The sequence below is a fragment of the Hemitrygon akajei genome, chromosome 23, assembly GCF_048418815.1.
Source record: "Hemitrygon akajei chromosome 23, sHemAka1.3, whole genome shotgun sequence".
NCBI lineage: Eukaryota > Metazoa > Chordata > Chondrichthyes > Myliobatiformes > Dasyatidae > Hemitrygon > Hemitrygon akajei.
The window spans coordinates 6,863,576-6,888,732 of NC_133146.1; the positions used below are offsets into that span (position 1 = coordinate 6,863,576).

Genomic DNA, 25,157 nt, shown 5'->3' on the forward strand with positions numbered 1-25,157 from the left:
AGGCATGTTAGCAACAGTTAAATACCGCAGAATAGTACATGGATAGGAGATGCTTAGAGGTCTGTGGGCTAAACATGGGCAGATAGGATTATCTTGCTGGGCAACACAGTCAGCATGGATAAATATGATAAAAGGTCTGTTTCCCTGTTGTATGACTCTATGTATGTGAGTGTGATCAAAATCTTTGGGTGTTTCGTCTTTGGAACAGTTCCTTGACAGGTCATGGATTTTAGAGACTGGAAAGTCTTGCAGTTGAGAGATGCAGATGATCTCCATGACGCCTCTTTTTATTATTTCTTAGCAGGGTCTGGAGCAGGAGAATTCTCAGTCTGTCTCCTCCATTATTGTTTTAGGTCTTAGCAAGGCCCAAGTCATTGATGACTTCACCTACGGCCTGGAGAAGTATGATGAGTGATGGCATCTCTGGCCTGGTATATTGATGGACAAATTTCAATTAACTTTGTGGGTACTGCTGAAAATAAGCCCAGATTCTTCTTTGGGTCACAGTTTATATGAACATGAATGTAAAAGAATACTTGGGCGGCGGGGTGGAGATGCGTCTCTACCAAAAGAAGTGTAAGGAGCTCCTTCCCTCCACTAGCCTGCAGATCACCCTTAGGCAAGGTGTAGAACCTGCTTAGCCTCCAACCAAGGACATATGAAGCCATGGTGGATGGGCGTATGAGCAGCTGGTGCATAATACAAGACCTGGTTATGTGACCAATGATGCCAGGCAGACAACCTCTGATAATGGCTGGAGTCACCCGTCTTGTAAAGACACTTGTTACGTACCCCGTAACTGGGTCACTTACCAGCAAAGATAGAGAGGTCCGTTGAAGTCTGATGGTACTATTTTTAACAGTATTTATTGATAGAAATACACAAAAATAATATCAATGCAAACACACAGATAAGATACGTCATCAATACTAAATCTAAAAGCGCGGGTATAATAATAAGAAATAAGCTGTATCGTTGTCTAGGGGATAATGAATTGTCCGATGGAAATATATAGTTCGTTCAGTTCATACAGGCTGCAGCCGTTGGGGACCCTGTGTGGCAATTGTTGGAGAGAGAGAGACAGGTTAAAACTTGCCCATTCTGTTTATGATGTCAATCCTTCGAGAGTCGTTGGGAGTTGAGTTCCCCGTTGTTAGCTAAAAACCGTTTTTCCGTGGCAAAGGTCACCGATTCCGGGGCAAATGGAAGCGGACGCACGTGGCCTTCCACCGGCTTTCGCTATTACGGGATCGCTAGCATTTCTTCTGGTGCGTCTGAGGGGCTGTTCCCACAGACCCTCTTTTTATCCTGACTCACAGGGTCTCAGGTGTCAATCAGGTTGGGGATGATGCAATCCCTCCACCAACCTCCTCCTTGGTTCATTGCCTGGGGCTTTGATTGCATTGTACAGGATGCAATACACAAGTCTGTCTCCAAGAGACAATAGCTGGTATCAATGGGTCCGCCTTTCGGAGGCCAGGACACATTCCAACCCTTTTGTGGATTCTGCATGTCTTTCTCTCATTTCCTGTGTCCCCTGAACTGACTTAATAGTGATCTTGCGATTCTCACAAAGGAGGGGGCTACCCCGCACCCTTCGGCCCCTCAGAGCTGTGGCACATTTGTAACACACTGTCCAAAAGAAGGCAATAGCAAACCACTTCTGTAATTTGCCAAGAACAATTGTGGTCATGGAAACCATAATTGCCTATGTCATACGATACAGCATGTAATCATGATGAGAAAAGAATACTAATTGAACACAAAAGCATTTTTCTACACACAAACTTCTGTTTTATCATCAATGGGTCTGTGCATTTTGTCTCATGTTCATTATGATAATGTATGAATTTTGTAAATTGTGATATTTTCTTAGCTGCTGAAACAGCATGAGATTTTGTGACTATTTCAGAAATAGTGCCTTCAATTTATTTGTAATTTAAACAAGCAAAAAGAAATTAACGTGCCATCAAGATCACAGTTCTTCATAAATTACAGGCTAATGGAAACATGCAGTGAAACCACATTTTCTCTTTTAGATCATTCTTCCTTTTACAGGCTCCTCTCTGAAGTCCAACATAAATCAGATAAACTCCAACATAATTGATCAAGAAGCAGGTTCAGCTCTGTTACGAACCCCGTAACTGGGTCACTTACCAGCAAAGATAGAGAGGTCCGTTGAAGTCTGATGGTACTATTTTTAACAATATTTATTAGTAAAAATACACAAAAATAATATCAATGCAAACATACAGATAATATACGTCGTCAATACTAAATCTAAAAGTGCGGGTATAATAATAATCAATAAAAAATAAGCTCTCTCATTGTCTAGGGGATAATGTATTGTCCGATGGAAATATAAAAGTCACTCAGTTCATTCAGGCTGCAGCCTTTGGTTGGAGTCAAGAGAGAGATTTTTAGAACTTGCCAGCTTTTCCGTTTTATGATTTCGATCCTTCGAGAGTTCCGTTGGGGTGACCTCTCCTTTAGCTAAGCCGTCTTCCATGGCGATCCCACCAATTCCCCAGGCAAGGGTAAAGGACGCACGCGAGCCCCACCGGCTGTCGCTATTAAACGCTGTCACGGGATTTCTAGCATTTCTCCTGGTGCGTCTAAAGGGGTTGTTCCCCAGACCCTCTTTTATCCTTACTCACGGGGTCTCAGATGTCACTCAGGTTGGGATGATGCAATCCCTCAACCAGCCCACTCTGGTCATCTCCTGAGGGCTTCAATGAATAGTACAGTACTCAATACACAATTCCGTCTCCAAGAGATAATGGCAGTAATCAATGGTTCCGTCCCGCTTTTGTTAGGAGGCATTCCCCCTACCTTGTGTATTCCGCGTTGTCTATGGCAACTGCCGGGGCTGTGATCCGGCGTCTCGCTCTCTCTCATTATTGCCATAATGTGTATCTCTCTCATTTCCTGGGTCCCAGACCCGAATTAATAGCGATCTTGTGATTCTCAAAAAGGAGGGGGCTACTTTGTACCCTTCGGCCCCTCAGAGTTGTGGCACATTTGTAACAGCTCAAAGAGAACTTAGTTTGAGAGTCCGATAGGTTGAATTCAATGGCCCTGAAGAGAACAGGGGCCAGTTTTGAAACCCATGCCATTTTGCTTGGGAGCTTTATTTTGGTATGTCTGTGTAACAGATGCTTGGCCAGCAGATCAAGTAATACTCATTTTCAAAAAGAGAATTAAAGCTACATTGACTCATTAGTTTAACACCCATGGTGGGGAGAAAGTTTATAATATTTAATTAATGATGAACATATTAACTATCTAAATAAGGAAAACTAGTCAAAGAGAGCAATGCAGATTGCACAAAAGAAAATCTATGATTCAAGATTGTTAAAATGTCATTTCCAGGTCTCAAGTGTAAAGGAGGATGAAATAATTTTGCATAACAAATATTATGGAAATATTCCATAATAGAGCAATTAATTTGTTAATTGGAGATATGTGCAGTAAAAACTAAACATATTAGACTCTGCAGATGCTGGAAATCCAGAGTAACACATACAGAATCACTGTTGGGACACCACAGTAGCACAGTGGTTAGTGCGACACTATTGCAGCTGGGGACATTGCAGATTGGAATTCAGCTGCAACACTATTTGTAGGCAGTTTGTACATTCCTCCCCATGAATACATGGGATTCCTCCAGGTTCTCTGGTTTCCTCCCACAGTCCAAAGATGTACCAGTTAGCAAGTTAATTGGGCATTGTAAGTTTTCCTGTGATTAGGCTAGGGCTAAATAGGTGGAGTGCTGGGCAATTCATTGTGTTAGAAGGGGCTGTCCCACCTTCTATCTCTAAATAAACAAATACATACACATTGACAGTGCTGGAGGTTGGGACCGAAGCTAGGACCATGGTCATGTGAGGCAGCACTCTACCAGCTGTGCTCCTGCTCTGCCCAGTGAGGTGCTTATCTTCTGAAAGTCAGGTTTTACTGCACATAGCACTCACAAAATTCTGGAAGAACTGAGCAGGTCAGGCAGCATCTATGGAAATGAATAAAGAATGAACGTTTCGGACCTTCATCAGGACCGATGTTGCCTGATCTGCTAAGTTTCTCCCCAATTTTGTGTGTGTTACGAAAGATAAGATAAAACTTTATTTATCTCAAAGGAAATTATTGAAATTGTGAAGTAAAATGTGACTTTCAGAAGATGTTGAGCTGGAAGTTCTTTCCTATTGTGCTATCTTTTGATACCCATGAGAATTTTAGCTAAGCTCTTCTGTTAAATATTATCACATGCTTTATTTATACTCAATGTCCTCTTGGAAGTTTGGTCTTGGTTAGTAAAGGAAAGCCTTGGCCTTCTTACTGTGAGCACAATGTCTTGTCTCTAGTGCATGAGGTTTAGAGACTTGGTATGATAGAATTCTTCTGCCAGGTGACATTGCACAAAGCCTGTATTCCTCTCAGTTCTGAAGAAAAGTCTCGGCCCACATCATTGACTGCCTACTCATTTCCGTAGGTGCTGCCTGACCTGCTGAGTTCTTCCAGCATTTTGTGTGTTGCTTTGGTTTCCCAGCATTTGCAGGTTTTCTTGTTCGTGGTTCATTCCTTGGAGCTAGATACCTAGTAATTTATCCTGAACAGGTGAAGTCAATGAGATTGAATTTCTGAAGCCACCACTGATTTGATGCCAGTAACTGAGGCAAATTTCAACCCCATTCTATTCTATGGATGTTGATTGAGGGATAAGTATTGGCTCAGACATTGGGGCTAACATCCCTATGTGAAATAATGAATTTGAACCTTTCACATCGCAGATTAGATCTCTCACGAAAGATCAGTGTCGAGGCAGCCCAGATATTTATGATAGAGTTTGTTGTGGGATTTGGATTCACAGTCTTCAGACTCGGGAGAGCACTCCATCTAAAACCTTGCACAATCATTCACGGTAGTTGAAAGGGATTAAGGGTGTTGCACAGTATTCTGTACCGGGTTTACACATAATTCAAAGTTAACAGGCATAGTAAATCATTCAGGGGGCTAAAGGAAGCTCTAAATAGCTCTAGAAAAGGTAACCAGGAGAATGGCAGGTGAAAAGAATTAGTAATACTCTGAATAGGAGAAGTTTAAATAACGTGAAAAAGCAAAAGGCTTTGCAGGATCAGCTGCCTGGCATCACGAGAGTGCCAGCTTCCATCCTGACCTCTGGTGCTGCCAATGTGGTATTTACTTCTTCTCCCTGTGACCATGTGGGTGTTTCTAGGTGCTCTGGCTTCCTCTTGTATCCCAAAAATTGCAGATTGGTATGTTAGTTGTCAACTTCAAATTGCCCTAACGTGTAGCTGAGTGGTAAATCTGTGTGGGAGCTGATCGGAATATGAAAACAACAGGATCCATTCCTCTGGATTGTACCCCATGCTAAAAATATCCAGCAAAGTGTACTTCTTCAGGATGAAGGACTAGTATGTTACCCAGAAACTGTGGGGATCCACAACAACCTACATATTAAGGAAATGGAAATTGTTTCTGTTCATTAGAAGGCCTGTTTTATTAATTTGAGCCAAATGGGTGCACAGTGCAGTTGATGGCTACTTTCATTTATGTCTTAGATGATGCTGTTTCTGTATTCAAATGAGATGAAGTTATTTCTTCATGATTTTAATGCCTAGGTGGCCTCTTTGATGAGGTAGTGAGCAACTAATTTGGAGACGCGGCATAGATCTGCCATGGTCACTTGGAAGGATCCCTTGGGAGAAGTTCAGAATCAATGTCAGTGTAGGCATGAGAGCGTTTTGGACAAGTGCCGTATTTCTCAGTGATAACACTTGTAGAAAGCCTGGGCTTCAATAGGTATATCCCTTAAGGCTGTGTGGAGTAGGCTCTTGGCTGGAACATGTATCCTTGCCTTACTGGGACAATATGACACAGACAGACTGAGGCCCAACAAAATGAAACAGAAGTGCAGCCACAGGTGAGGAAGAAGAGTGCCTGGTCTGATTTCATTTCCAGTGGGGACTACATGGGAATGAATCACCATCATGATGTCATCCTAGTACAGTTTCGATTAGACCACATGGTGCATAAATAATAGGAGCTGATGCAAACTACTTTTCCAGCTCCCTTGTTTAATTCTGGCTCAGGGTAGGAACGGAGAGGGTAGACGAATGGTGAAAGCAAATTTTATGTCAATTCAGAGTCACGTTTACTATCACTGACATGTGTTGTGAAATTTGTCGGTTTACAGTAGTGCAGCACATTATATAGAATATACTATAAATTATAGTAAGATATATATATATGAAACAAATACTGCAAAAATTAAAACAAAATTGTAAGGTAGCATTTATGGGTTCATTGGGAAAATATAAAAAAGAATTATGAGCAGGAAGTGGATTCTGTAATGATATTTATATGTTTCCTCCAATTCAGTGTGAATATTAAAAGTGAAATTTGCTGAGTCTCCATTTTAAAGAGTTCTGCTATATTTTCTATGTTTACTATAATAAACAGGATTAGAAGAAGAATTGAAATGCTGAAAATAAGCTTCTTGTGACGATTACCATATTATTGCAGGAGTTTCAGCAGAGTACAATCTTAACACCCATTAAATTACTTTTACACTTAGTGAAAATACATCACTCGTATTTAAACAGTAATGTTGATTAATTTATTGTCAATAAAATATTTCTTCCAGGGAGATCTCCGGTGCTTAGGCAGGGCAACTATAGATTGACACCAAAGAGACACCTGATTACACCAATTCCAGGTTAGTAACATGTGGGGTGTGGCTTTGATTCTGGTTAATTAATATCCAATCTGTGGTGTCAACGTATAAATACACCAGGAATGTCAGCTGCTCAATTGAAAACTGCTGCACAGTTCTAAAAATTTAGGCTGCTTTTGGCAGTTCTGATACTGAACCCAATGTAGCACTACTCCTGATCCCTCTTGTTCCCCTTTGAGTTTAAAAAAAACAAAATTACATGTTGTTTTGATTATAACGTCTTTTTCAGACACCTGTCATATCTCAATAAGTACAGGTCCAATGCCTGCTCCTCTGCGATACCTAGTTTCTCAGATGGATTCGTAAGTGATATAATGAGGACCATTACTATATACAGTGGGCATAAACTTGCTTTAAGTAGCTGCCCTTAGATGTCTAAAAATTAACCCAGATCAAAATAGTGTCAGATATTTTACGGGGTATCCTTGGAGTACAGAAAACCTCTATAAAATAAATCAATTCCTTCCCATTCCCATTCCCAACCCAACCCATCCATTTCCTTGCTGAGCAATGGTTGAGCAGTAGCCATCTACTACCCCATATTCATCAAATTTTGTAGTGTTTCGGTTCCTCATTGGTTGTTCTCTTTAAAATTTATTTATCTGAAATATTTCTCCCCTCTACAGATTATAGAGGGGGCTTCCAACTGAAGCCACTTAAGGATTATGAAAAGGAAAGGATGATGATGGAGGAAATCGAGAGGTTAAAGATTTCACATCCACTTCAGCAAGCGAATAAACCATACAAGTCTTTGAAAGATGTACCTGTAGATAATCATGACATAGATAGTACTTCGTTTAAAAGTGCTTCCCACAGTCCAGGAGGGTTGAACTGGTTGTTGACAGATTCTAACAGGACTGCAGAATTACCATCTGCTGCAAAGCAAGACGCCAATGTAAACCAGTCAGAAATGTTGGACAAACAGTCCAGCAATGGTAAAGCAGGAAGAAGAACAACAAAGCCAAACCATAACAAAGTTGAAAAAGAGAAAACTGAGACAAGTTATGACTTGCCATTATATTCAGCGGTGAACAAATCTAAAAAAGCAAGACCTGTTTTAGATCAGGTGTTCGGAGAAGCATTGCCCAATAGAACTTTACATAGGGTAAACACAACTGTAGGTGGTCAAGGTGAACTCAAGGAAAAACCAATGTATGCAGGGATTAAGGAAATCTTGGAAAATGGCCAAAAAGAAAGAAAAATCATGAATGATGAAATTAGAACAAGAATCGGGAGAAGCGCTGAAAATAAAGTACAAGAATATGAGCTGGTGACAGTCAAAGTGTCCAAGATGAAGCAATCATTAGGTATGGACTTCACTTTGCATCATCCAAAAACTGATAAAATAATTCTTTGTTTATTTTCTCGCATGTTTTGTATATTTTTAATAACGTTTCCACTGCACGTACTTGACAAGTTGTCATTCGGCAAGCATTGATGTACCCCATTGTACACGCTTCAAACATACCTTCACAAGTAATTGTGCAGTGCAGGGAAGAATTCACTGGTACTTAATATATGCGTATACTTGCAATGCACACAGTACACAGTGTACCCGGCTCACTAATATCGTACACCCATATCTATCGACGTGCACCACACAATTTTATTTGTTTTTCCCGATGTAAGATCCAAATTTAATGCACCAAGTGTTATCATAAAGTAATTTCAGTCAGGAATAAATTCTAGGAATTTATTAGGCTCACTTCCGGCTACTAGTCTATATGGACAGAAAGGAAGTCATTCCTGTTGATTAAAGGGAGTCTTCTGACAAAAGTAAGCACCAACTTGAGCAGCTGTCCGTTTTTTGCCCAGAGATTATTTTTGTCTTTGCTCAGTATTTCCACTTAATTTTCAGCTTGTGTTTGACAACACCACATCTGGCAATGATTTCTGACCTTGGCTAAATATAAAGGACAAGACTGAACAGATTCCTTTGCTCCATGACACTTAAATGTGCTAAATTATAAATTAATAAATTAAGTTTTGACAGACAGGCAATTATCATCCTGACCCTTTCTTTGTGAAAGATTTTGTCTGTGACATGGCTAGTTCTAAAAACTACTAACTGCCCATTACACTGTTGGCATTTAGGGCAGCAATGAAGGTCCTCCATTTCTGGTGGCGTTCAGCACTTGCTTCATCACGTCAGTAGCTTCCGTTGGCTTTTCTCTGCTGTCAACCATGCATTTCCAAGTGGAGACTCAGGAATACTGTCACACTCAGATATAGAAGGATTCTTCATTGCTGTTTCTGTAACAGTTTGAGCTGAACGCCTGACCCTGGAGGACCGGTGGACCACTCTTAGTCTGGTCTCTACTCTTTGACCTGTTTGTCATGGGTGACCCTACCAAGAGCCAAAGCATAAAGCCCTGACTCCAGCCAACACAACTCCCTGGGTCATTGAGGCATGCAGGCCTCCAAACCACGGTAAAGTCATGTTCCTCTTGGAGGTCTAAAACCCAATAGTAGTTCTACCAATTTCTGTACTGCAATGCATTGTACTTTGAGTAGTTAACATATTTCATAAATTATTAGAAGATTTAATTGTTTACCAAATGAATTCTGAGATGTGTAACAAGTAGCAGTAACTCAGCTCCATGAACTATTTCTTTTAAGGAAGTTAAAAGCATAACCTCATTAGATATCTTTAAAAGAAGGTATGACTGAACATCATCAAGTATGGCCAATCCCCTCCTGCACTATTAAAGAATTTTGTTGTAGCATCTGTGATCCAAGAGACAGCCTGCCCTACAGTCCTTGGTGCCTTTTGCATCTAGAATTATAATTAACTCCTTTAAAAATGTTTTTTACAACTTTGCCTGGTTATCTGTTCCATTATTTCAGCACCCTCTGAGTGAAGAAATTTCATTTCAGTTCAGTCATAGATCTCCTGTCCTGTAATCTTGAGATTGAGCTCCATTACTCTTGACATACCAAACCGGGGGAAACACCCTTTTAGAATGTTAACAGAATAACTTTATTTCACTTTTAGTTTCTGACCCTTGGAAAACTTCCGTTTGTCTTTCCATTTCTCTGGAAAAGTTCTGGTTGGGACTTTGAGAATAAAACTAGGTTATAACAGTTCAAGCTTTTTTTGTGGTCTAGTTGGCCCATTTTAAAAAAAGCTTTATGCAGTTTTGCTCATTTTCATGAATGCAACATTTGTGATTTAAGACTGGTTTTCTGCTTTGAATTTTAATTTTAGGAATCAGCATTTCAGGTGGTATTGAGTCTAAAGTTCAACCCATGGTGAAAATTGAGAAGATTTTCCCAGGAGGGGCAGCATCGGTCAGTGAAACCCTCAAGGTAATACAATCATTGAACGGTTCTGCTTCTCTGCACAGAGTTAAGCTAAACCTGTGAGTGTTGGACTGATCTTTAAAAGATTGATGATGCCTGTCTGCAATTCCAGTGATAAAACAGATTACAAAATGTTCACGGAATCTATAGTCCCACAGTAGAAACACACAGTGCTTGTTTTGCTAATGCATTGAAGGATGAATAGCTTAGTGTAAAATATTAACCTTGATTGTAGCATCCTCATTTGATTTGTAAAACATGATATAACTCTTCCTTTCTAAACCTTGTCCCATTTGAATATTAATTTTAAAACACTTTAATTCTGATTCCCATTCCCACTTCAACATGTCAGTCTATGGCCTCCTCATGCCTCCTTCTCCAGCCTTGGACCTTTCCCACCCACCTAGATTCGCCTATCACCTTCTAGCTAGCCTCCTCTCTTCCCCCCCCCCCCCCCAGCTTTTTATTCTGGTATCTTCACCCTTCTCTTCCAGTCTTGAAGACGGATCTCAGCCCAAAACATTGACTATTTATTTATTTCCACAGATGCTGCCTGACCTGCTGAGTTCCTCCAGCATTTTGTGTGTGTGGTGCCACTTGGATTGTTCCTTGTTCTTTGCAATTTATTTTTCATCAAAAGGTGTCATCAACTGTAAATTTGATTTCTTTCCACGTGAGTCTGATAGAAGTAAAACTCTGAAGTAGCATAAGTAACACAGGCAAAATGTTGGGCAAGTTCAGCAGGTCAGGCAGCATCTATGGAGTGGAATAAAAAGTTGACATTTGAGGCTGAGGCCCTTCACCAGAATCTAGCAAGGATCTCAACTCAAAATGTCAACTCTTTATTCCTCTCCATAGATGCCAGCCTCCCAGGTAAGAGTGGATTTAGCATAAGAGTGGACAACAATGGACAGCAAATTTTTTTCGGAAGTGTTGCATCCCCAGAATTTTTTTTGTTTATGATAGAACACTTGAAGCTGAACACAAATATAATTTCAGACACAGGAATCTGGAGAAACGAGAAATCAACATTTATTGAATATGATGTGTTTATTTGCGTAACAGTGCTGACGCTTTGCAATAGTTCAATTAAGTAAAAACTGTTTTGTTGACTTTCATTTGTACTCAGTGTCTGAGGCTTCTCACTTAAGTGTCCAACAATAATCAGCCAGCATTGTTGGGCTCCAGTTGCCCTGATACTGCCTTTCCATGACAGCAATGTCCTGGTGGAATCCTTTCACCGTGCTCGTCACTGACAGCACCAGGATTTGCAGGGAAGAAGTCTAAATGGGAATGCAGACAATGAACGTTTAGTGACATGTTGCACTTCATGGTTTTGTGTGCTTGAAGCATGTTGTCAACCGGTGCTCTGTATTGCTGCCAAGAAAATATTCAACAATATCCTTGAATGCTTTCCATGCAATTTTCTCTGGTCCCACTAGAAGTTCTTCGAATTGCCTAACATGATGATCTGTTTGATTAGAGGACCAACAAAAATGCCTTCCTTCATCTTGACATTAGCTATTCTGAGAAATATCTGTCTCAAATATCAAACTCCTCCACAAGAATTTTTGTGCCTGGTGACAGCAGATTTCATCCTTGCAGTCCTGAACCCAGTAAATCTGTTTTTGCCTTTGACAAACCCAAGTTTCTGACCAGGTCATTTAACTCAGATTGAGTTTTCAGATGAGGCTCACATGACATAAAGGGTTCAGAATCTGTATCCATATCCATGTTGTTTTCCGTTCCAGGCTCGTGCATCATGGCATCTTCATCTGCCTTCCCTGTCTCCGTCTCTGGTAGCTTCAAAGACCATCGTCGTGTGGCACTGGTTTCATGGCTAAAGGGAGATTGGGGTATTCAATGGATTTCTTGTTTTTAGCAGAGAAACCAGACACTGGTCAGGCAGAAGTAGCAGTCTGTCACATGATCCTTCTCTCACTGTATCATCAGGACAACGAATAGCATTGACTCCTGAGTACCTTTGAACCAAGCTCTAAGATCAACAGCGCATGTTGTACAACAAATGTGAGGAGTCCAGGCTTTATCTTGATCACCAATTTTACAGCCAAAATAGATCTTATGGGCTTTCTTAATAAGAGGAGTCATGCTCTGTCTTTGAGATTTAAGCATATACTCACCACAAATGTAAGAAAGTATCATGGCTGATGCAACATTGACAAGACATTTTGCTATCACAAATACTTCTGAAAATAGTTACTTTATTATAATAAGTACACACAGTATCCTATGCGCATTAACGTGTTCACAAACCTATATACCAGGTGTCTCTCTCCCCCCCCCTTACAAAGGTAGAGCGTTCCTATGAAACCTTTCTTAAGCTGAAATGGCATAAAGCGAAGAACCATTAATTTATATGGGAAAAATTTTTGTAAAAGCAAAAATCCTTTTTGTAATGGAAAAACAGGTTACCAATGTAGGTCTTTTATAAAAGCGAAGTGGCATAAAGTGTTCATGTGTTGATTTTATAGCCTTTCTAAAACCTGTCCTTGCCTACCTAAGCATGCCCAGGCTGAAAACTTTTCAGCTTACAGTGTGGGCAACATTTTAATTGACTTAAATTGTAGATTGAAATAACAATTACAGGCAATTTTTTTAAAATGGTGCATGTTGGGGAAATTAAGGCGATTTTCATGATCAGCAGCCCAAAATCCATAAGATATACCCGAAAATATTCAGAAAGCAAAATCATTGATGTCCAGTGCAATTGGCATGCGTGGGTGGCTTGCCAGTCAGATGAAAATCAATGCCACAAGGAAGCAATAAAATTAGCAGATCAAGCAGCATCAGTGGAGAGATTTCAGGTCATTGTTTCCAGCTGAGGCCCTTCATCAGATTCAAGTTCAAGCTCAAGTTGTTATTGTCATTTAACCGTACATTTGAATACAACCAAATGAAATGGCATTCCTCCGGAGCCAAGGTGCAAAACAGAGAACCAACAGTCACACACAGCATATATAGCACATAATTATGATTACAAACACATACAGTTACAAAAGATAATAATATAGTCCAAGATTCTGAGTCTCACAGCTTGTAGACTGATGCTTTGATGGTGCATGTTTGTTGTTCTGGAGCCTTGTTTCTGCACGAACAAGCCCGCAGTTGTTCTTCATATCACACAAATGCATCCGTAGATGCAGGCAATCCAACTTGCCTCCCAGCAAGCGAACACTGGAGAGCAGCACCGATGGGAGGGGCCAGCACACAGTCAGCTCCAGTATTTTCTAACACGGTGGCCGCAACAGATGATCCCGAGGCATGAATGAGGCCTGGTCCACACATCTCCCCCGCCGTCGGTCTTACCAGTGAATCAGATTCACAATAGTCTACATTACCAATGTCCAACAGGGTCTTGAGATCACAATAAAAACGTTGTGAACTGTCTGTTGGATCACACTCTGCACACCGCTGCCTTCTTCTGTGAGTAGCTGAAGCAGGGTGTAACACGGTGCCCAACATGTACAGCTCCGTGGCTATCGAGCAACTCGCTAGTGGGACAGAACTGCGCCACTCATTGTTCTTGATAACCAGTAGTGCCTTGCGATGGTGAAAAAGAAGTAGAGGACAAACAATCACACCTTCGTTTGCACCCTGAGAGGCCGTTGCATCCGAGCCACCACCAGTTTACTGGAAGATCAGCTCCTGCTGAGTTCCTCTAGCATTTTCAGCATCTGCAGAATCTGTTGTGTGGCAATGAAATTGTCCACCTTTGAATGAGCTGTTGAGTTTTGTTGTTCATGAGACAAAACTAAAATAAACTATCATCCAGCATTTAGGGTAAGTTAGTTTGGAACTCTGATTTCTTACTGGTTAATTTTGCTCCTGCTTGGTATTTGTACATTTGTACAAGAAAACACGAAGTGGAATAAGTTATTGCAAACTGTTCTAGATTGAATGGAGTTATTTTTTAATGACCAAAATCTCCTTTGCAAAGTAGGTCGGGAAACCGGTATTTAGAACCAGCCAGACTGTGACCTACTTTGCGAAGGAGAATTTTGTTCCAGTTCAAGTTCTGTTGATTATCATTCAGCCGTATGCACGTTTATCACCAAGGTGCACAACGCGTAAGGTAATATTAACAAATAATAAGGTGCATTTACAATGCAAGTTAAAAAATAAACACTGCAACTCTACTGGCACTTCATATGTGATGAGACATGGATGGTGGCAGGGAGTTCAGTAATCTCATGGTCTGGGGGAGGAAGATGTTTGCCTTCCTAACAGCCCTTGTCTTAATGCTACGGTAACTCCTGCCTGATGGTAAGGGGCTAAAGAGATTGTTGGACAGATTGGAGGGATCATTAACAATGCTAAAGGCCTTGCATATGCATATCTCCTGTTAAGCATCTCTGGATGGAAGCGAGATCCTAATGGTCCTCTCAGCAGTCTTCACGGTCCTTTGAGGGACTTGTGGTGAGATGCCTTGCAATTCCCATACCAGACACTTGCTCAAAATATTCAAGCAATAAATAAACCTATGCCTAGGAATGTCCTGGTGGAATTTATTCTTGTATGCTACATGAATAGATTTCATTGTAAAACCATTGCTTATCTGTACATCAACTTATTGTGCCCAATCTACACTGCTGAAAACTTATTCCACAATTTCCAGATATTTGATGTGCAGTGACATTGATGTTTAGTCAAGTCAACTTTTATCGTCATTTCGACCATAACTGCTGGTACAGTGCATAGTAAAAATGAGACAATGTTTTTCAGGACCATGATTTACATGACACAGTACAAAAACTAGACTGAACTACGTAATAAAAAAAAACACAGAGAAAGCTATACTACAGACCTACACAGGACTGCATAAAGTGCACAAAAACAGTGAAGACATTACAATAAACAATAAACAGGACAGTAGGGCAAGGTGTCAGTCCAGGCTTTGGGTATTGAGGAGTCTGATAGCTTGGGGGAAGAAACTGTTACATAGTCTGGTCGTGAGAGCCCGAATGCTTCGGAGCCTTTTTCCAGACGGCAGGAGGGAGAAGAGATTGTTTGAGGGGTGCATGGGGTTCTTCATAATGCTGTTTCCTTTGCGGATGCAGCGTGTAGTGTAAATGTCTGTGATGGCGGGAAGAGAGACCCCGATGATCTTCTCAGCTGACCTCACTATCTGCTGCAGGGTCTTGCGATCTGAGATGGTGCAATTTCCGAACCAGACAGTGATGCAGTTGCTCAGGATGCTCTCAATACAACCCCTGTAGAATGTGATGAGGATGGGGGGGAGGGGGTGGGAGATGGACTTTCCTCAGCCTTCGCAAAAAGTAGAGACGCTGCTGGACTTTCTTCGCTATGAAGCTGGTGTTGAGGGACCAGGTGAGATTCTCCATCAGGTGAACACCAAGAAATTTGGTGCTCTTTACGATCTCTACCGAGGAGCCGTCGATGTTCAGCGGGGAGTGGTCGTTCCGTGCCCTCCTGAAGTCAACAACCATCTCTTTTGTTTTGTTCACATTAAGAGACAGGTTGTTGGCTCTGCACCAGTCCATTAGCCGCTGCACCTCCTCTCTGTAAACTGATTCATCGTTCTTGCTGATGAGACCCACCATGGTCGTGTCATCGGCGAACTTGATGATGTGGTTCGAGCTGTGTGTTGCTGCACAGTCGTTGGTCAGCAGAGTGAACAGCAGTGGACTGAGCACCCAACCCTGGGGGTCCCCGTACTTAGTGTGCTGGTGTTGGAGATGCTGCTCCCGATCTGGACTGACTGAGGTCTCCTAGTCAGGAAGTCTAGTATCCAGTTGCAGAGGGAGGTGTTCAGGCCCAGTAGGCTCAGCTTTCCAATCAGTTTCTGAGGGATGATTGTGTTGAATGCTGAACTGAAGTCTATGAACAGCATCCGAACGTATGTGTCTTCTTTGTCCAGGTGGGTTAGGGCCAGGTGGAGGGTGATGGCAATGGCATCATCTGTTGAGCGGTTGGGACGGTACACAAACTGCAAGGGGTCCAGTGAGGGGGGCAGCAGGGTCTTGATATGCCTCATGACGAGCCTCTCAAAACACTTCATGATGATGGATGTAAGTGCAACGGGAGTCGCTATTGAGGGAGTGCAGCGTAGGTTCACAAGGTTAATTCCCGGAATGGTAGGACTGTCAATATGTTGGAAGATTGGAGCGACTGGGCTTGTATACACTGGAATTTAGAAGGATGAGAAGGGATCTGATTGAAACATATAAGATTATTAAGGGATTGGACATGCTGGAGGCAGGAAGCATGTTCCCGCTGATGGGTGAGTCCAGAACTAGAGGCCACAGTTTAAGAATAAGGGGTAGGCCATTTAGAACAGAGATGCGGAAAATCTTTTTCACCCAGAGAGTGGTGGATATGTGGAATGCTCTGCCCCAGAAGGCAGTGGAGGCCAAGTCTCTGGATGCATTCAAGAGAGAGTTAGATAGAGCTCTTATAGATAGATAGGGATATAGGGAGAGGGCAGGAATGGGGTACTGATTGTGTATGATCAGCCATGATCACAGTGAATGACGGTGCTGGCTAGAAGGGCCGAATGGCCTACTCCTACACCTACTGTCTATTGTCTATTGGGACGGTAGTCATTTAGGCAGGTCACTGAAGACATCTTCGGCACGGGGACGATGCTGGCGGCCTTGAAGCACGTTGGAATGGTGGCGCTGCTCAGGGAGATGTTGAAGATGTCAGTGAGAACATCTGCTAGCTGGTCTGCACATCCTCTGAGCACTCTACCAGGGATGTTGTCTGGTCCAGCAGCCTGCACAGGGTTCCTCTCACGTCGGCCACAGAGAGACACAGCACCTGGTCATTCACAGGAGGGGTGGACTTCCTCGCCGCCATGTCATTTTCCGCCTCAAACCGGGCGTAGACCACTTCAACATTGTCTGTGCAAAATTCCTTTATGCATATCCTTTATGACCTGCAAATGGTGGAGAGCGAGGGCCTCGATAGTAGTACTACTTAGAATGTTAACCCCTGATATGGCATTAACTAAAAGCAGCCACATTTTAAATGATACCCTTGCAGGAGACCATAAGACATAGGAGCAGAATTAGGCCATCTGGCCCATTGAGTCTGCTCTGTCATTCAATCATGGCTGATCGTCTCTTTACTCCTCCTCAACCCCAGTTCCCAGCCTTCTCCCTGTAACCTTTGATGCCATGTCCAGTCAAGAACCTATCAATCTCTGCCTTAAATACACCCAACGACCTGGTCTCCACAGCTACATGTGACAACAAATATCACAAATTCACCAGCCTTTGGCTAAAGAAATCTCTCCGCATCTCTGGTTTGAAAGGGTGCCCCTTTATCCTGAGGCTGTGCCCTCTTGTCCTAGACTCCCCCACCATGGGAAGCATCCTTTCCACATCTACTCTGTCTAGGCCTTTCAACATTCAAAAGGTTTCAATGAGATCCCTCCTCATCCTGAATTCCAGCAAGTACAGATCCAGAGCCATCAAGCGTTCCTCATATGATAACCCATTCATTCCTGGAATCATTCTTGTAAACCTCTTCTGGACCCCCTCCAATGCCAGCATCTTTTCTAAGATGAGGGGCCCAAATCTGCTCACAATACTCGAGGTGAGGCCTCATCAGTACCTTAAAGCATCAGCATCACATCCTTGCTCTTGTATTCTAGACCTCTTGAAATGAATGCTAACATGGCATTTGCCTTCCTCACCACCGACTCAACCTGCAAGTTAACCTTTAATGTGTTCTGCATAAGGACTCCCAAGTCCCTTTGCATCTCAGATTTTCTCCCACTAACAAAGTGTGTGACCATGCATTTTCCGATATTGTATATCATTTGCCACTTTCTTGCCTATTCTCCTAATCTGTCTAAGTCCTTTTGCATCTTTTAAGTCCTTCTGGAGTTTGAAACATGCACCATTTCTTTGTGTTATCTCCAATCCATCACCTCACTGTCATTTCCTCAGAAGTCTTGATCTTTGCCAAACCATCCCTTGACTAGTTTGTCCCCATTTCTTTCTTCTTAGATCATTACCAGTCTGATCACCAAGCTCATGCCTCCTTCAACCAATCCTGACTTGTTCCTCCCTCCAGTCTACCCCAGCTTTCTCAACTCCCCTAACTCCTGTGTGATCCTCCCTACCAACCCTCTACAGATAAAGCAATCACTGCTCTTCTTCTCAACCACTCAGCCCTCCTCCCACACACCCTACCCAGGCATAACAGTTGTAATAGAATTCTGCTGCCATATAAATTTCACATAAATTACTATTTCTAGATCCTGGACTTGTTTGGAATAGTGGTCACTAGTATGTTGTTTCTTTTTACGTGGCTGCACTCCTTATTCCACCTCTTATTTTTGTATTCCTGTGAACAACTAAAAGGCATTGATCTTATGGGGTTTAAATTAATATTGAATTTCAGTCTTTAATTTTAATTATGGGGAGAAGGTAAGAGAATGGGGTTGAGAGGATAATAAATGAGCCCTGATGGATTAGCAGAGCAGACTTCATCAGCCAAATGGCCTAATTCTGCTCCAATGTCTTATGGAATTTCATCTTTTCAAAGGACGTGAAAAATAACTCTCAATTAAAAGATAACAACACTCTACCATTCTGCCATGGTACATTAACGTAATGTGAGTTTGAAAGCATAAAAGTCACAAGGGGAAGATTGAATAGCATGTGTTCCAGTTTCTGTTTCTCCTTTAATATTCCGGAGCAAATTTTGGCCACATTGCAGAGGGCCCACGTGGAAGATAATAGAAACTGGCAGGTCAGAAGCTTCCTAATTAAATTGATAATTGTTTTACCTCCAATCTACATTGCATCTATTAGTAATATTGACTCATGGCCCAGCCCACCACTTAATACAGCTAATACAACTAATGACACCACTGTCTTGTGACTCCAATTGTCTCGCTTTGTATAGACAGATGAAAACAGTCTAGTTCAATAATTGCAATATCCCAGCAACAATGGATAGTCCACGTTCTCTACAGCTTTTGGAATGCCAGTCTCCATCGAGGTGCTGACACTGAGCCCTTTTGACCAGCTCATGTCAGGTCTTGTCTCAATGTTTCCATGAAATTAGTGTGCCTCTCGCAACCTGTGATGCCGCTGATCGACCATTTGCCGCAGTATCAATTATCTGTTTAGCTGAAGCACCATTGCTGTGAAACACTCCATTTGATTTCTTTGAGAAGAAATATTTGTGGCACACCCAATTCCTACCATAGTGATTCTTCCCCTACATTACTTCACTCACATCAGTCTACTGGGATAACCCAACCCTATTGTTCCTGTTAAAATTCTTGGAGAACTGTTGGGAATTGAAAGTACAATGGGAATTATGCAGAACCTTTCTGTTGGAGCAGGGAATTTTATTTATGAAGACTGAACAATGTCTCAATGAGGGCCGGGGTGGCAGGAAATAAGATTTACATATTGAGAATCATACAATTAAATTTTATTAAAATAATGATTGAATTGTCTCAATCTTATAAATAGCATTTTGAAGAGGGCAGAGCAAAGTTCCATCTGTGAAATACAAGGAATATTTTTATTTAAAAAAAATAAATTATTGAATATTCAAGAATTTTTTTCCTCTGAACCCAACAACAAAGTATATTTTATGGCTTTTCATATATTTTATGATTTTATTTTGTGGAATCAACCAATCTTGTCATTTGTAAGTGTGTATTCTAAATAAAAATGTAATGTAAACTAGTCTAGAAATGGTAAAACATTTCATATTCATACTAAAATATTGCCATGCACATGGGTCCAGTTTTCTTTAGGAAGTAGAAGGCATTGGGTATAACAAAGCCATCTTCTGCATGAAGGAATTTGTAGAGAATCCATTTGAGAATGTCTGATGTAAAAGCTGTGTTTTATTTATTTATTGAGATACAGTGTGGGATTGGCCCTTCGAGCCTCATCACCTGGCATTTCCCCAATTTAATCCTAGCCTAATCTCAAGACAATTTACAATGAGCAATTGACCTACCAACGGGTAAGTTTTTGGAATGGGGGAGGAAACCAGAACACCCCAAGGAAGCCCACACAGTCAAAGATAGAACGTACACGTTCCTTACAGGCAGCATGGGAATTCAACCCCGGTCACTGGCAATGTAAAGCATTGTACTAACTATGCCACCCTAATAATAATATGAAGTTATGTAAATATGGAATTCATTGGGTATATTTAAAGTGGATGTCCGTTGGTTCTTGATTAGTCAGGGCATCAAAGGTTTTGGAGAGAAGGCAGGAGAATGAGGTTGAGAAGGTTAATAAATCAGTTGTGATGGAATGGTGAAGCAGGCTCATTGGGTGGGCCAAATGGCCTAATTCTGCTCCTGTCTTATGGCTGTATGGTCTTAAGTTAAGAATGCATATGTAAGCATTTCTTTGATCATTGATTTGGTTCATGATAGTAATTGTTTAGAATTCTATCTGAGTTTTGTTTTCTACCCTTCATGGTTATGTACATACTATATGATAAGAACCAAGTCTTTGATAAGAAACTGTGCTGTTTTTCACTTGGTTTTAAAGAATAAATGAATAGTACAAAATCAGAGTCAGAATTAGGATTAATGTCTCTGACGTGTTGTGAAGTTTATTGTTGCAGCAGCAGTACTGTGCAATACAAAATGCTATAAGCTGCAATAAGAAATAAATTAGATTTGTGCAAAAAGAGAGCAAAACACCGTAAATCAGTGACTTGTTCTGTTATGTCTCTTGCTGTGAAAAGGGGACACCTTATTTTCCATTTATTAAGGAGAGAGAGCCTGTGGCGTGCTGAATTGTTGGGTGGGTGGATGATTAGATTTTGTGTTGCTGCTGATCATGGTCATTATCAAGGGCCTTGCTTTGTATTCTTGGTGGGTGGGGGGGGTGCTGATGCTTTTTTTGCGGAAGTGGGTGGGCTGGGGGGGTCGTTGCTTTGCTGCTGCTTGTGCACGGGAGTGGGGAGGGGGGCTCTGGGGTTCTGACATTTTAACTGTCTCATTCTTTGGGGCACTCTTCTGTTTTCAGAATGTGTATTGTATACATTTCACTGATATTAAGTGGAACTATTGAAAAAAGATTAAAAAAACAGAACGGTAGTGTACATGCATTCCTTGTCTATTCTGAAACTGATGGCAGAGGGAAGAAGCTGTTCCTAAAACATTTATTATGTGGCTTCAAACTCCACTACTGTTAATACAGTACCAATAAGAAGAGAGCACTCCCTGGGTGATGAGTGTTGTTAATGACGGATGTTGCGTTTTTGAGGCATTGCCTTTTGCTGGGGAGGCTTAGTGCCCATGATGGAGTTGGCTGTGTTTGCAACCCTCTGCAGCTCTTTCCGATCCCCCTCCCCCCACACCAGATGGTGATACATCCAGTTAGATTGCTCTCCTCCCCATGTAGAAATTTGCTAGAATCTTTGGTGACATACCAAAGCTCCTCAAGCTCCTAATGAAATATTGCTTCTGGAGTGCCTTCTTTGCGATTGCATCAAAATATTCAACCCAAGATAGTTCTTCATATATGGAACCCAGGAACTTGAAACTGCTCACCCTTTCCACTGCTGAAGTAATATTGGTGGAAGTTATATTGAAGTAATGTCTTGAATGAAATCTGTGATTTGAGATTGCTGTGATGGGTGTCTTAGAAAGTCAAGTGACTGCCATCAGTAAACCACAAGCTGCTGAAAGAACTCAACTTGGGGCTGATTTGAATTAGAGTCACAGAGGACTACAGTAGAGAAGCAGACCCTTCAGCCCATCTAGTCTGTACAGAACTGTAATTCTGCCTACTCACATCAGTCCGCACCAGGACCATGGCCCTCATCCATTGGAGAGATTGACTATACCTTTGGTCCTACCATATGCTGTAGGACTCACTGAGTTTCTCTTGCAGTTTTAGCCCCATCTTCCAGCACGCATAACCTCTTATGTGTCCATGCATAAAGGAATGAGTGCAGGTACAATTTAGTTAATTGTCACTTTTTGCAGGCTTCAGTTTTCTTTCAATAACTGCGGAAGAATCAGTGTGACTAATAATTGTTCTGTAAAGAGCCCTTTGTTCAAATTTTGTACAACATAATTAGTTTCTAACTGACTGTCCTGAGACAGTGAATGGTTACTTAATTAAAAATGCAGTAGAGGTAATTCACAGTCATTCTGCGAGCTCAGTAAAATGGAATTGGCAATGAGGATGGATTGAGTATCATTGTGCATGCAAATTTAATAAGAAAACTCCCAACTTAGCATACTATTTCAGCTAATTGAAATATATAACTTTACCAAAGAAAGATTCACAACAGATTGGCATTTAAAATAAATACTTAGTTAATTAGAACATGCTGACATTAGTAATTGTTTTACTGCTGTGCTAATCAAATGACACAGTGATGGTTTGGCTTTCATTTAAATTGTACGCTGATATGAAGTTTTTGACAGAATTCTAACTACTCTTTAAATAGATGTAGAGTAACACATTGCAGGAATTCAACAGGTCAGGAAGGATCTATAGAAAGGAATTAAGTTGATGTTTTGGGCCAAGACCTTCATTAGGCTCAGAAAGGAAAAGGGAAGACAGAAATGTTAAAAAATAATGCATTACAATTAAGGAACTAATGCAAAACAGGAGATCCCAAGATAAGAAAATGCAAGGACATTCAGAGATTTAATAACACAGTTCCTAGGAAAATAGGAAAGGCTCAGTGTAGATATTTCACAATTACTGTACTGTAACACCCGTCAATCAGAGCTTTGTCAGTTGGCCAGTGATCAGCATTAGACTTTTTCAGCAAATAGAAAGACTAATAGCAAATTTCTTGAACCCAACTGATCATATGACTTGCTGCATGCTTCCAGGAGATTGTTTGTTCCATAGTTTTTATGAGTAACATTTCTAGCTTTCATCATTTCTGATTACATGCCCAGATGCTCTAAACATTCACATGAATAAAATTGAACCAAGTTGTGCAATTAGTAGGTTGGTTTAAAGAAAAGCATGCAATGTATTTTAACTATAATTTGAATGAAATATTTCCAATGTTTATTTTTCCTTCATACTTTTCTAGCCAGTTTAGCAATAACACTACCTATCTTTACAGTTGCAAGACAAAGTTTGTGAACTCTTTGCAATTACCTGATTTTCTGCATTAATTACTCATAAAGTGTGGTCTGATCTTCACTTAAGTCACAATAACAGATAAACACAATCTACCTAAACTAATCACACACAAACAATTGTACTTCTTGTCAATGCTGAGTACACCATTTAAACAAACACAGTCTAGGTCAAAAAAAATGTGTGCCTCTAATGTAATGCCTTTTACAAAAGCTATGTGGATTCAGGTGTTCCAATCAATGAGATGGGATTGTAGAAGTGCCCTGGCCCATAAAGACAAACAAAGTAAGGTTACTGACCGGGCCTGCATGTGCACCATGCCTCAATCAAAACAACTTTCTGAGGACCTTAGAAGAAGAATTGTAGAGCTGCATCAAGCTGGAAAAGGCTTCAAAAGCATTCCTAAGGACATCAGTGTTCATCAGTCCATAGATAGAGAAATTGTCTACAAGTGGAGAAAATTCGGTACTGTTGCTACTCTCCCTAGGAGTGGACATTCTACAAAGGTCACACCAAGTGCACAGTGTGCAACGCTGTAGGGGGTAAAAAAAGAACCCAAGTGTAACAGCAAAAGACCTGCAGAAATCTCCAGAACTTGCTGAAGTCTCTGTTCATGTGTCCGCTATAAGAGAAACACTGAACAAGAATGTGTTCATGGAAGGGCACCACAGAGGAAAGCACTGCTCTCCAAAACAAAAATCATTGCTGCACGTCTGAAGTTTTCAAGTTTGCAAAAGACCACCTGGATCTTCCACAACGCTCTTGGGAATGTTCTGTGAATAGATAGACAAAAGTTGAACTTTTTGGCAGACATGCACACCTCAATGTTAGGAGGAAATACGACACTGCACACCAACACCAATATCAATAAGGTGCCACACATGAGGTTGCCTAACAAGATAAAATCCTATTGCGTTCCAGGAAAGATGCTGGCATGGATAGAGGAATGGCTGACAGGCAGGAGGCAGCGAGTAGGAATAAGGAGGCTTTTTCTGGTTTTCTGCCAGTGACTAGTGGTGTTCCTTCGGGGTCAATATTGGACCACTATTTTTCACATTGTTTGTCAGCAATTTAGATAATGGAATTGATGGGTTTGTGCAAAGTTTGCAGCTGATATGAAGATAGGTGGAGGGGTAGGTAGTGCTGAGGAAGAAATGCAGTAGCAGTAGGACTTAGACAAATTGTAAGAATGAACAAAAGTGGCAGATGGAATACAGTGCTGGGAAATGTACAATAATGCATTTTGGTAAAAGGAACAATAGTGTGGACTATTATCTAAATGGGGAGAAAGTTCAAACATCAGAGGTGCCGAGGGACTTGGGAGTCCTCATGCTAGACTCCCAGAAGGTTTATTCACAGGTTGAGTCTGTGGTAAAGAAGGCAAATGCAGTGTTGGCATTTATTTCAAGGGACCTGGAATACAAAAGCAAGGAGATAATGCTGAGCCCTTATAAGACACTAGTCAGGCTGCACTTGGAGTATTGTCAACAGTTTTGGGTCCCGTATCTCAGAAAGGATGTGTTGTCATTGGAGAGCGGCCAATGGAGGTTCACGAGGATGATTCCGGGAATGAAGGGGTTAACATATGATGGACCTGTACTCACTGGAATTTAGAAGAATGCATGGGGATCTCATTAAAACCTACCAGATGTTGAAAGGACTAGATAGGGTGAATGTGGAGAGGATGTTTCCAATGGTGGAGGTGTCCAGAACTAGAGGTCACAGCCTCAAAATTGAGCAGCGACCTTTTAGAACAGGAGGATTTTTTTTATTAGCCAGAGAGTAATAAATCTGTGAAATGCTCTGCTGCAGACTGTGATAGAGACCAAGTCCATGGGTAAATTTAAGGCGGAAGTTGATAGTTTCCTAAACAGTCAGGGCATCAAAGGATATGGCGAAAAGGCAGGTGTATGGGGTTGAGTGGGATCTGGGATCAGCCATGATGGAATGGCAGAGCAGACTTGATGTGTTGAATGGCCTAGTTCTGCTCCTATGTTTTATGGTCT

General features: G+C 41.3%; 1 protein-coding gene across 1 annotated transcript in view; it reads left to right on the forward strand.

The window, feature by feature from the left end:
- Positions 1 to 25,157, forward strand: part of pdzd7a (PDZ domain containing 7a) — a 115,433-nt gene that overhangs the window by 67,926 nt on the left and 22,350 nt on the right. Inside the window, exons 14-16 of the mRNA XM_073026877.1 lie at positions 6,665 to 6,736; positions 7,381 to 8,061; positions 9,963 to 10,063. Of these exons, the coding sequence (XP_072882978.1) occupies positions 6,665 to 6,736; positions 7,381 to 8,061; positions 9,963 to 10,063 (854 nt within the window). The remainder of the gene's footprint in view (positions 1 to 6,664; positions 6,737 to 7,380; positions 8,062 to 9,962; positions 10,064 to 25,157) is intronic.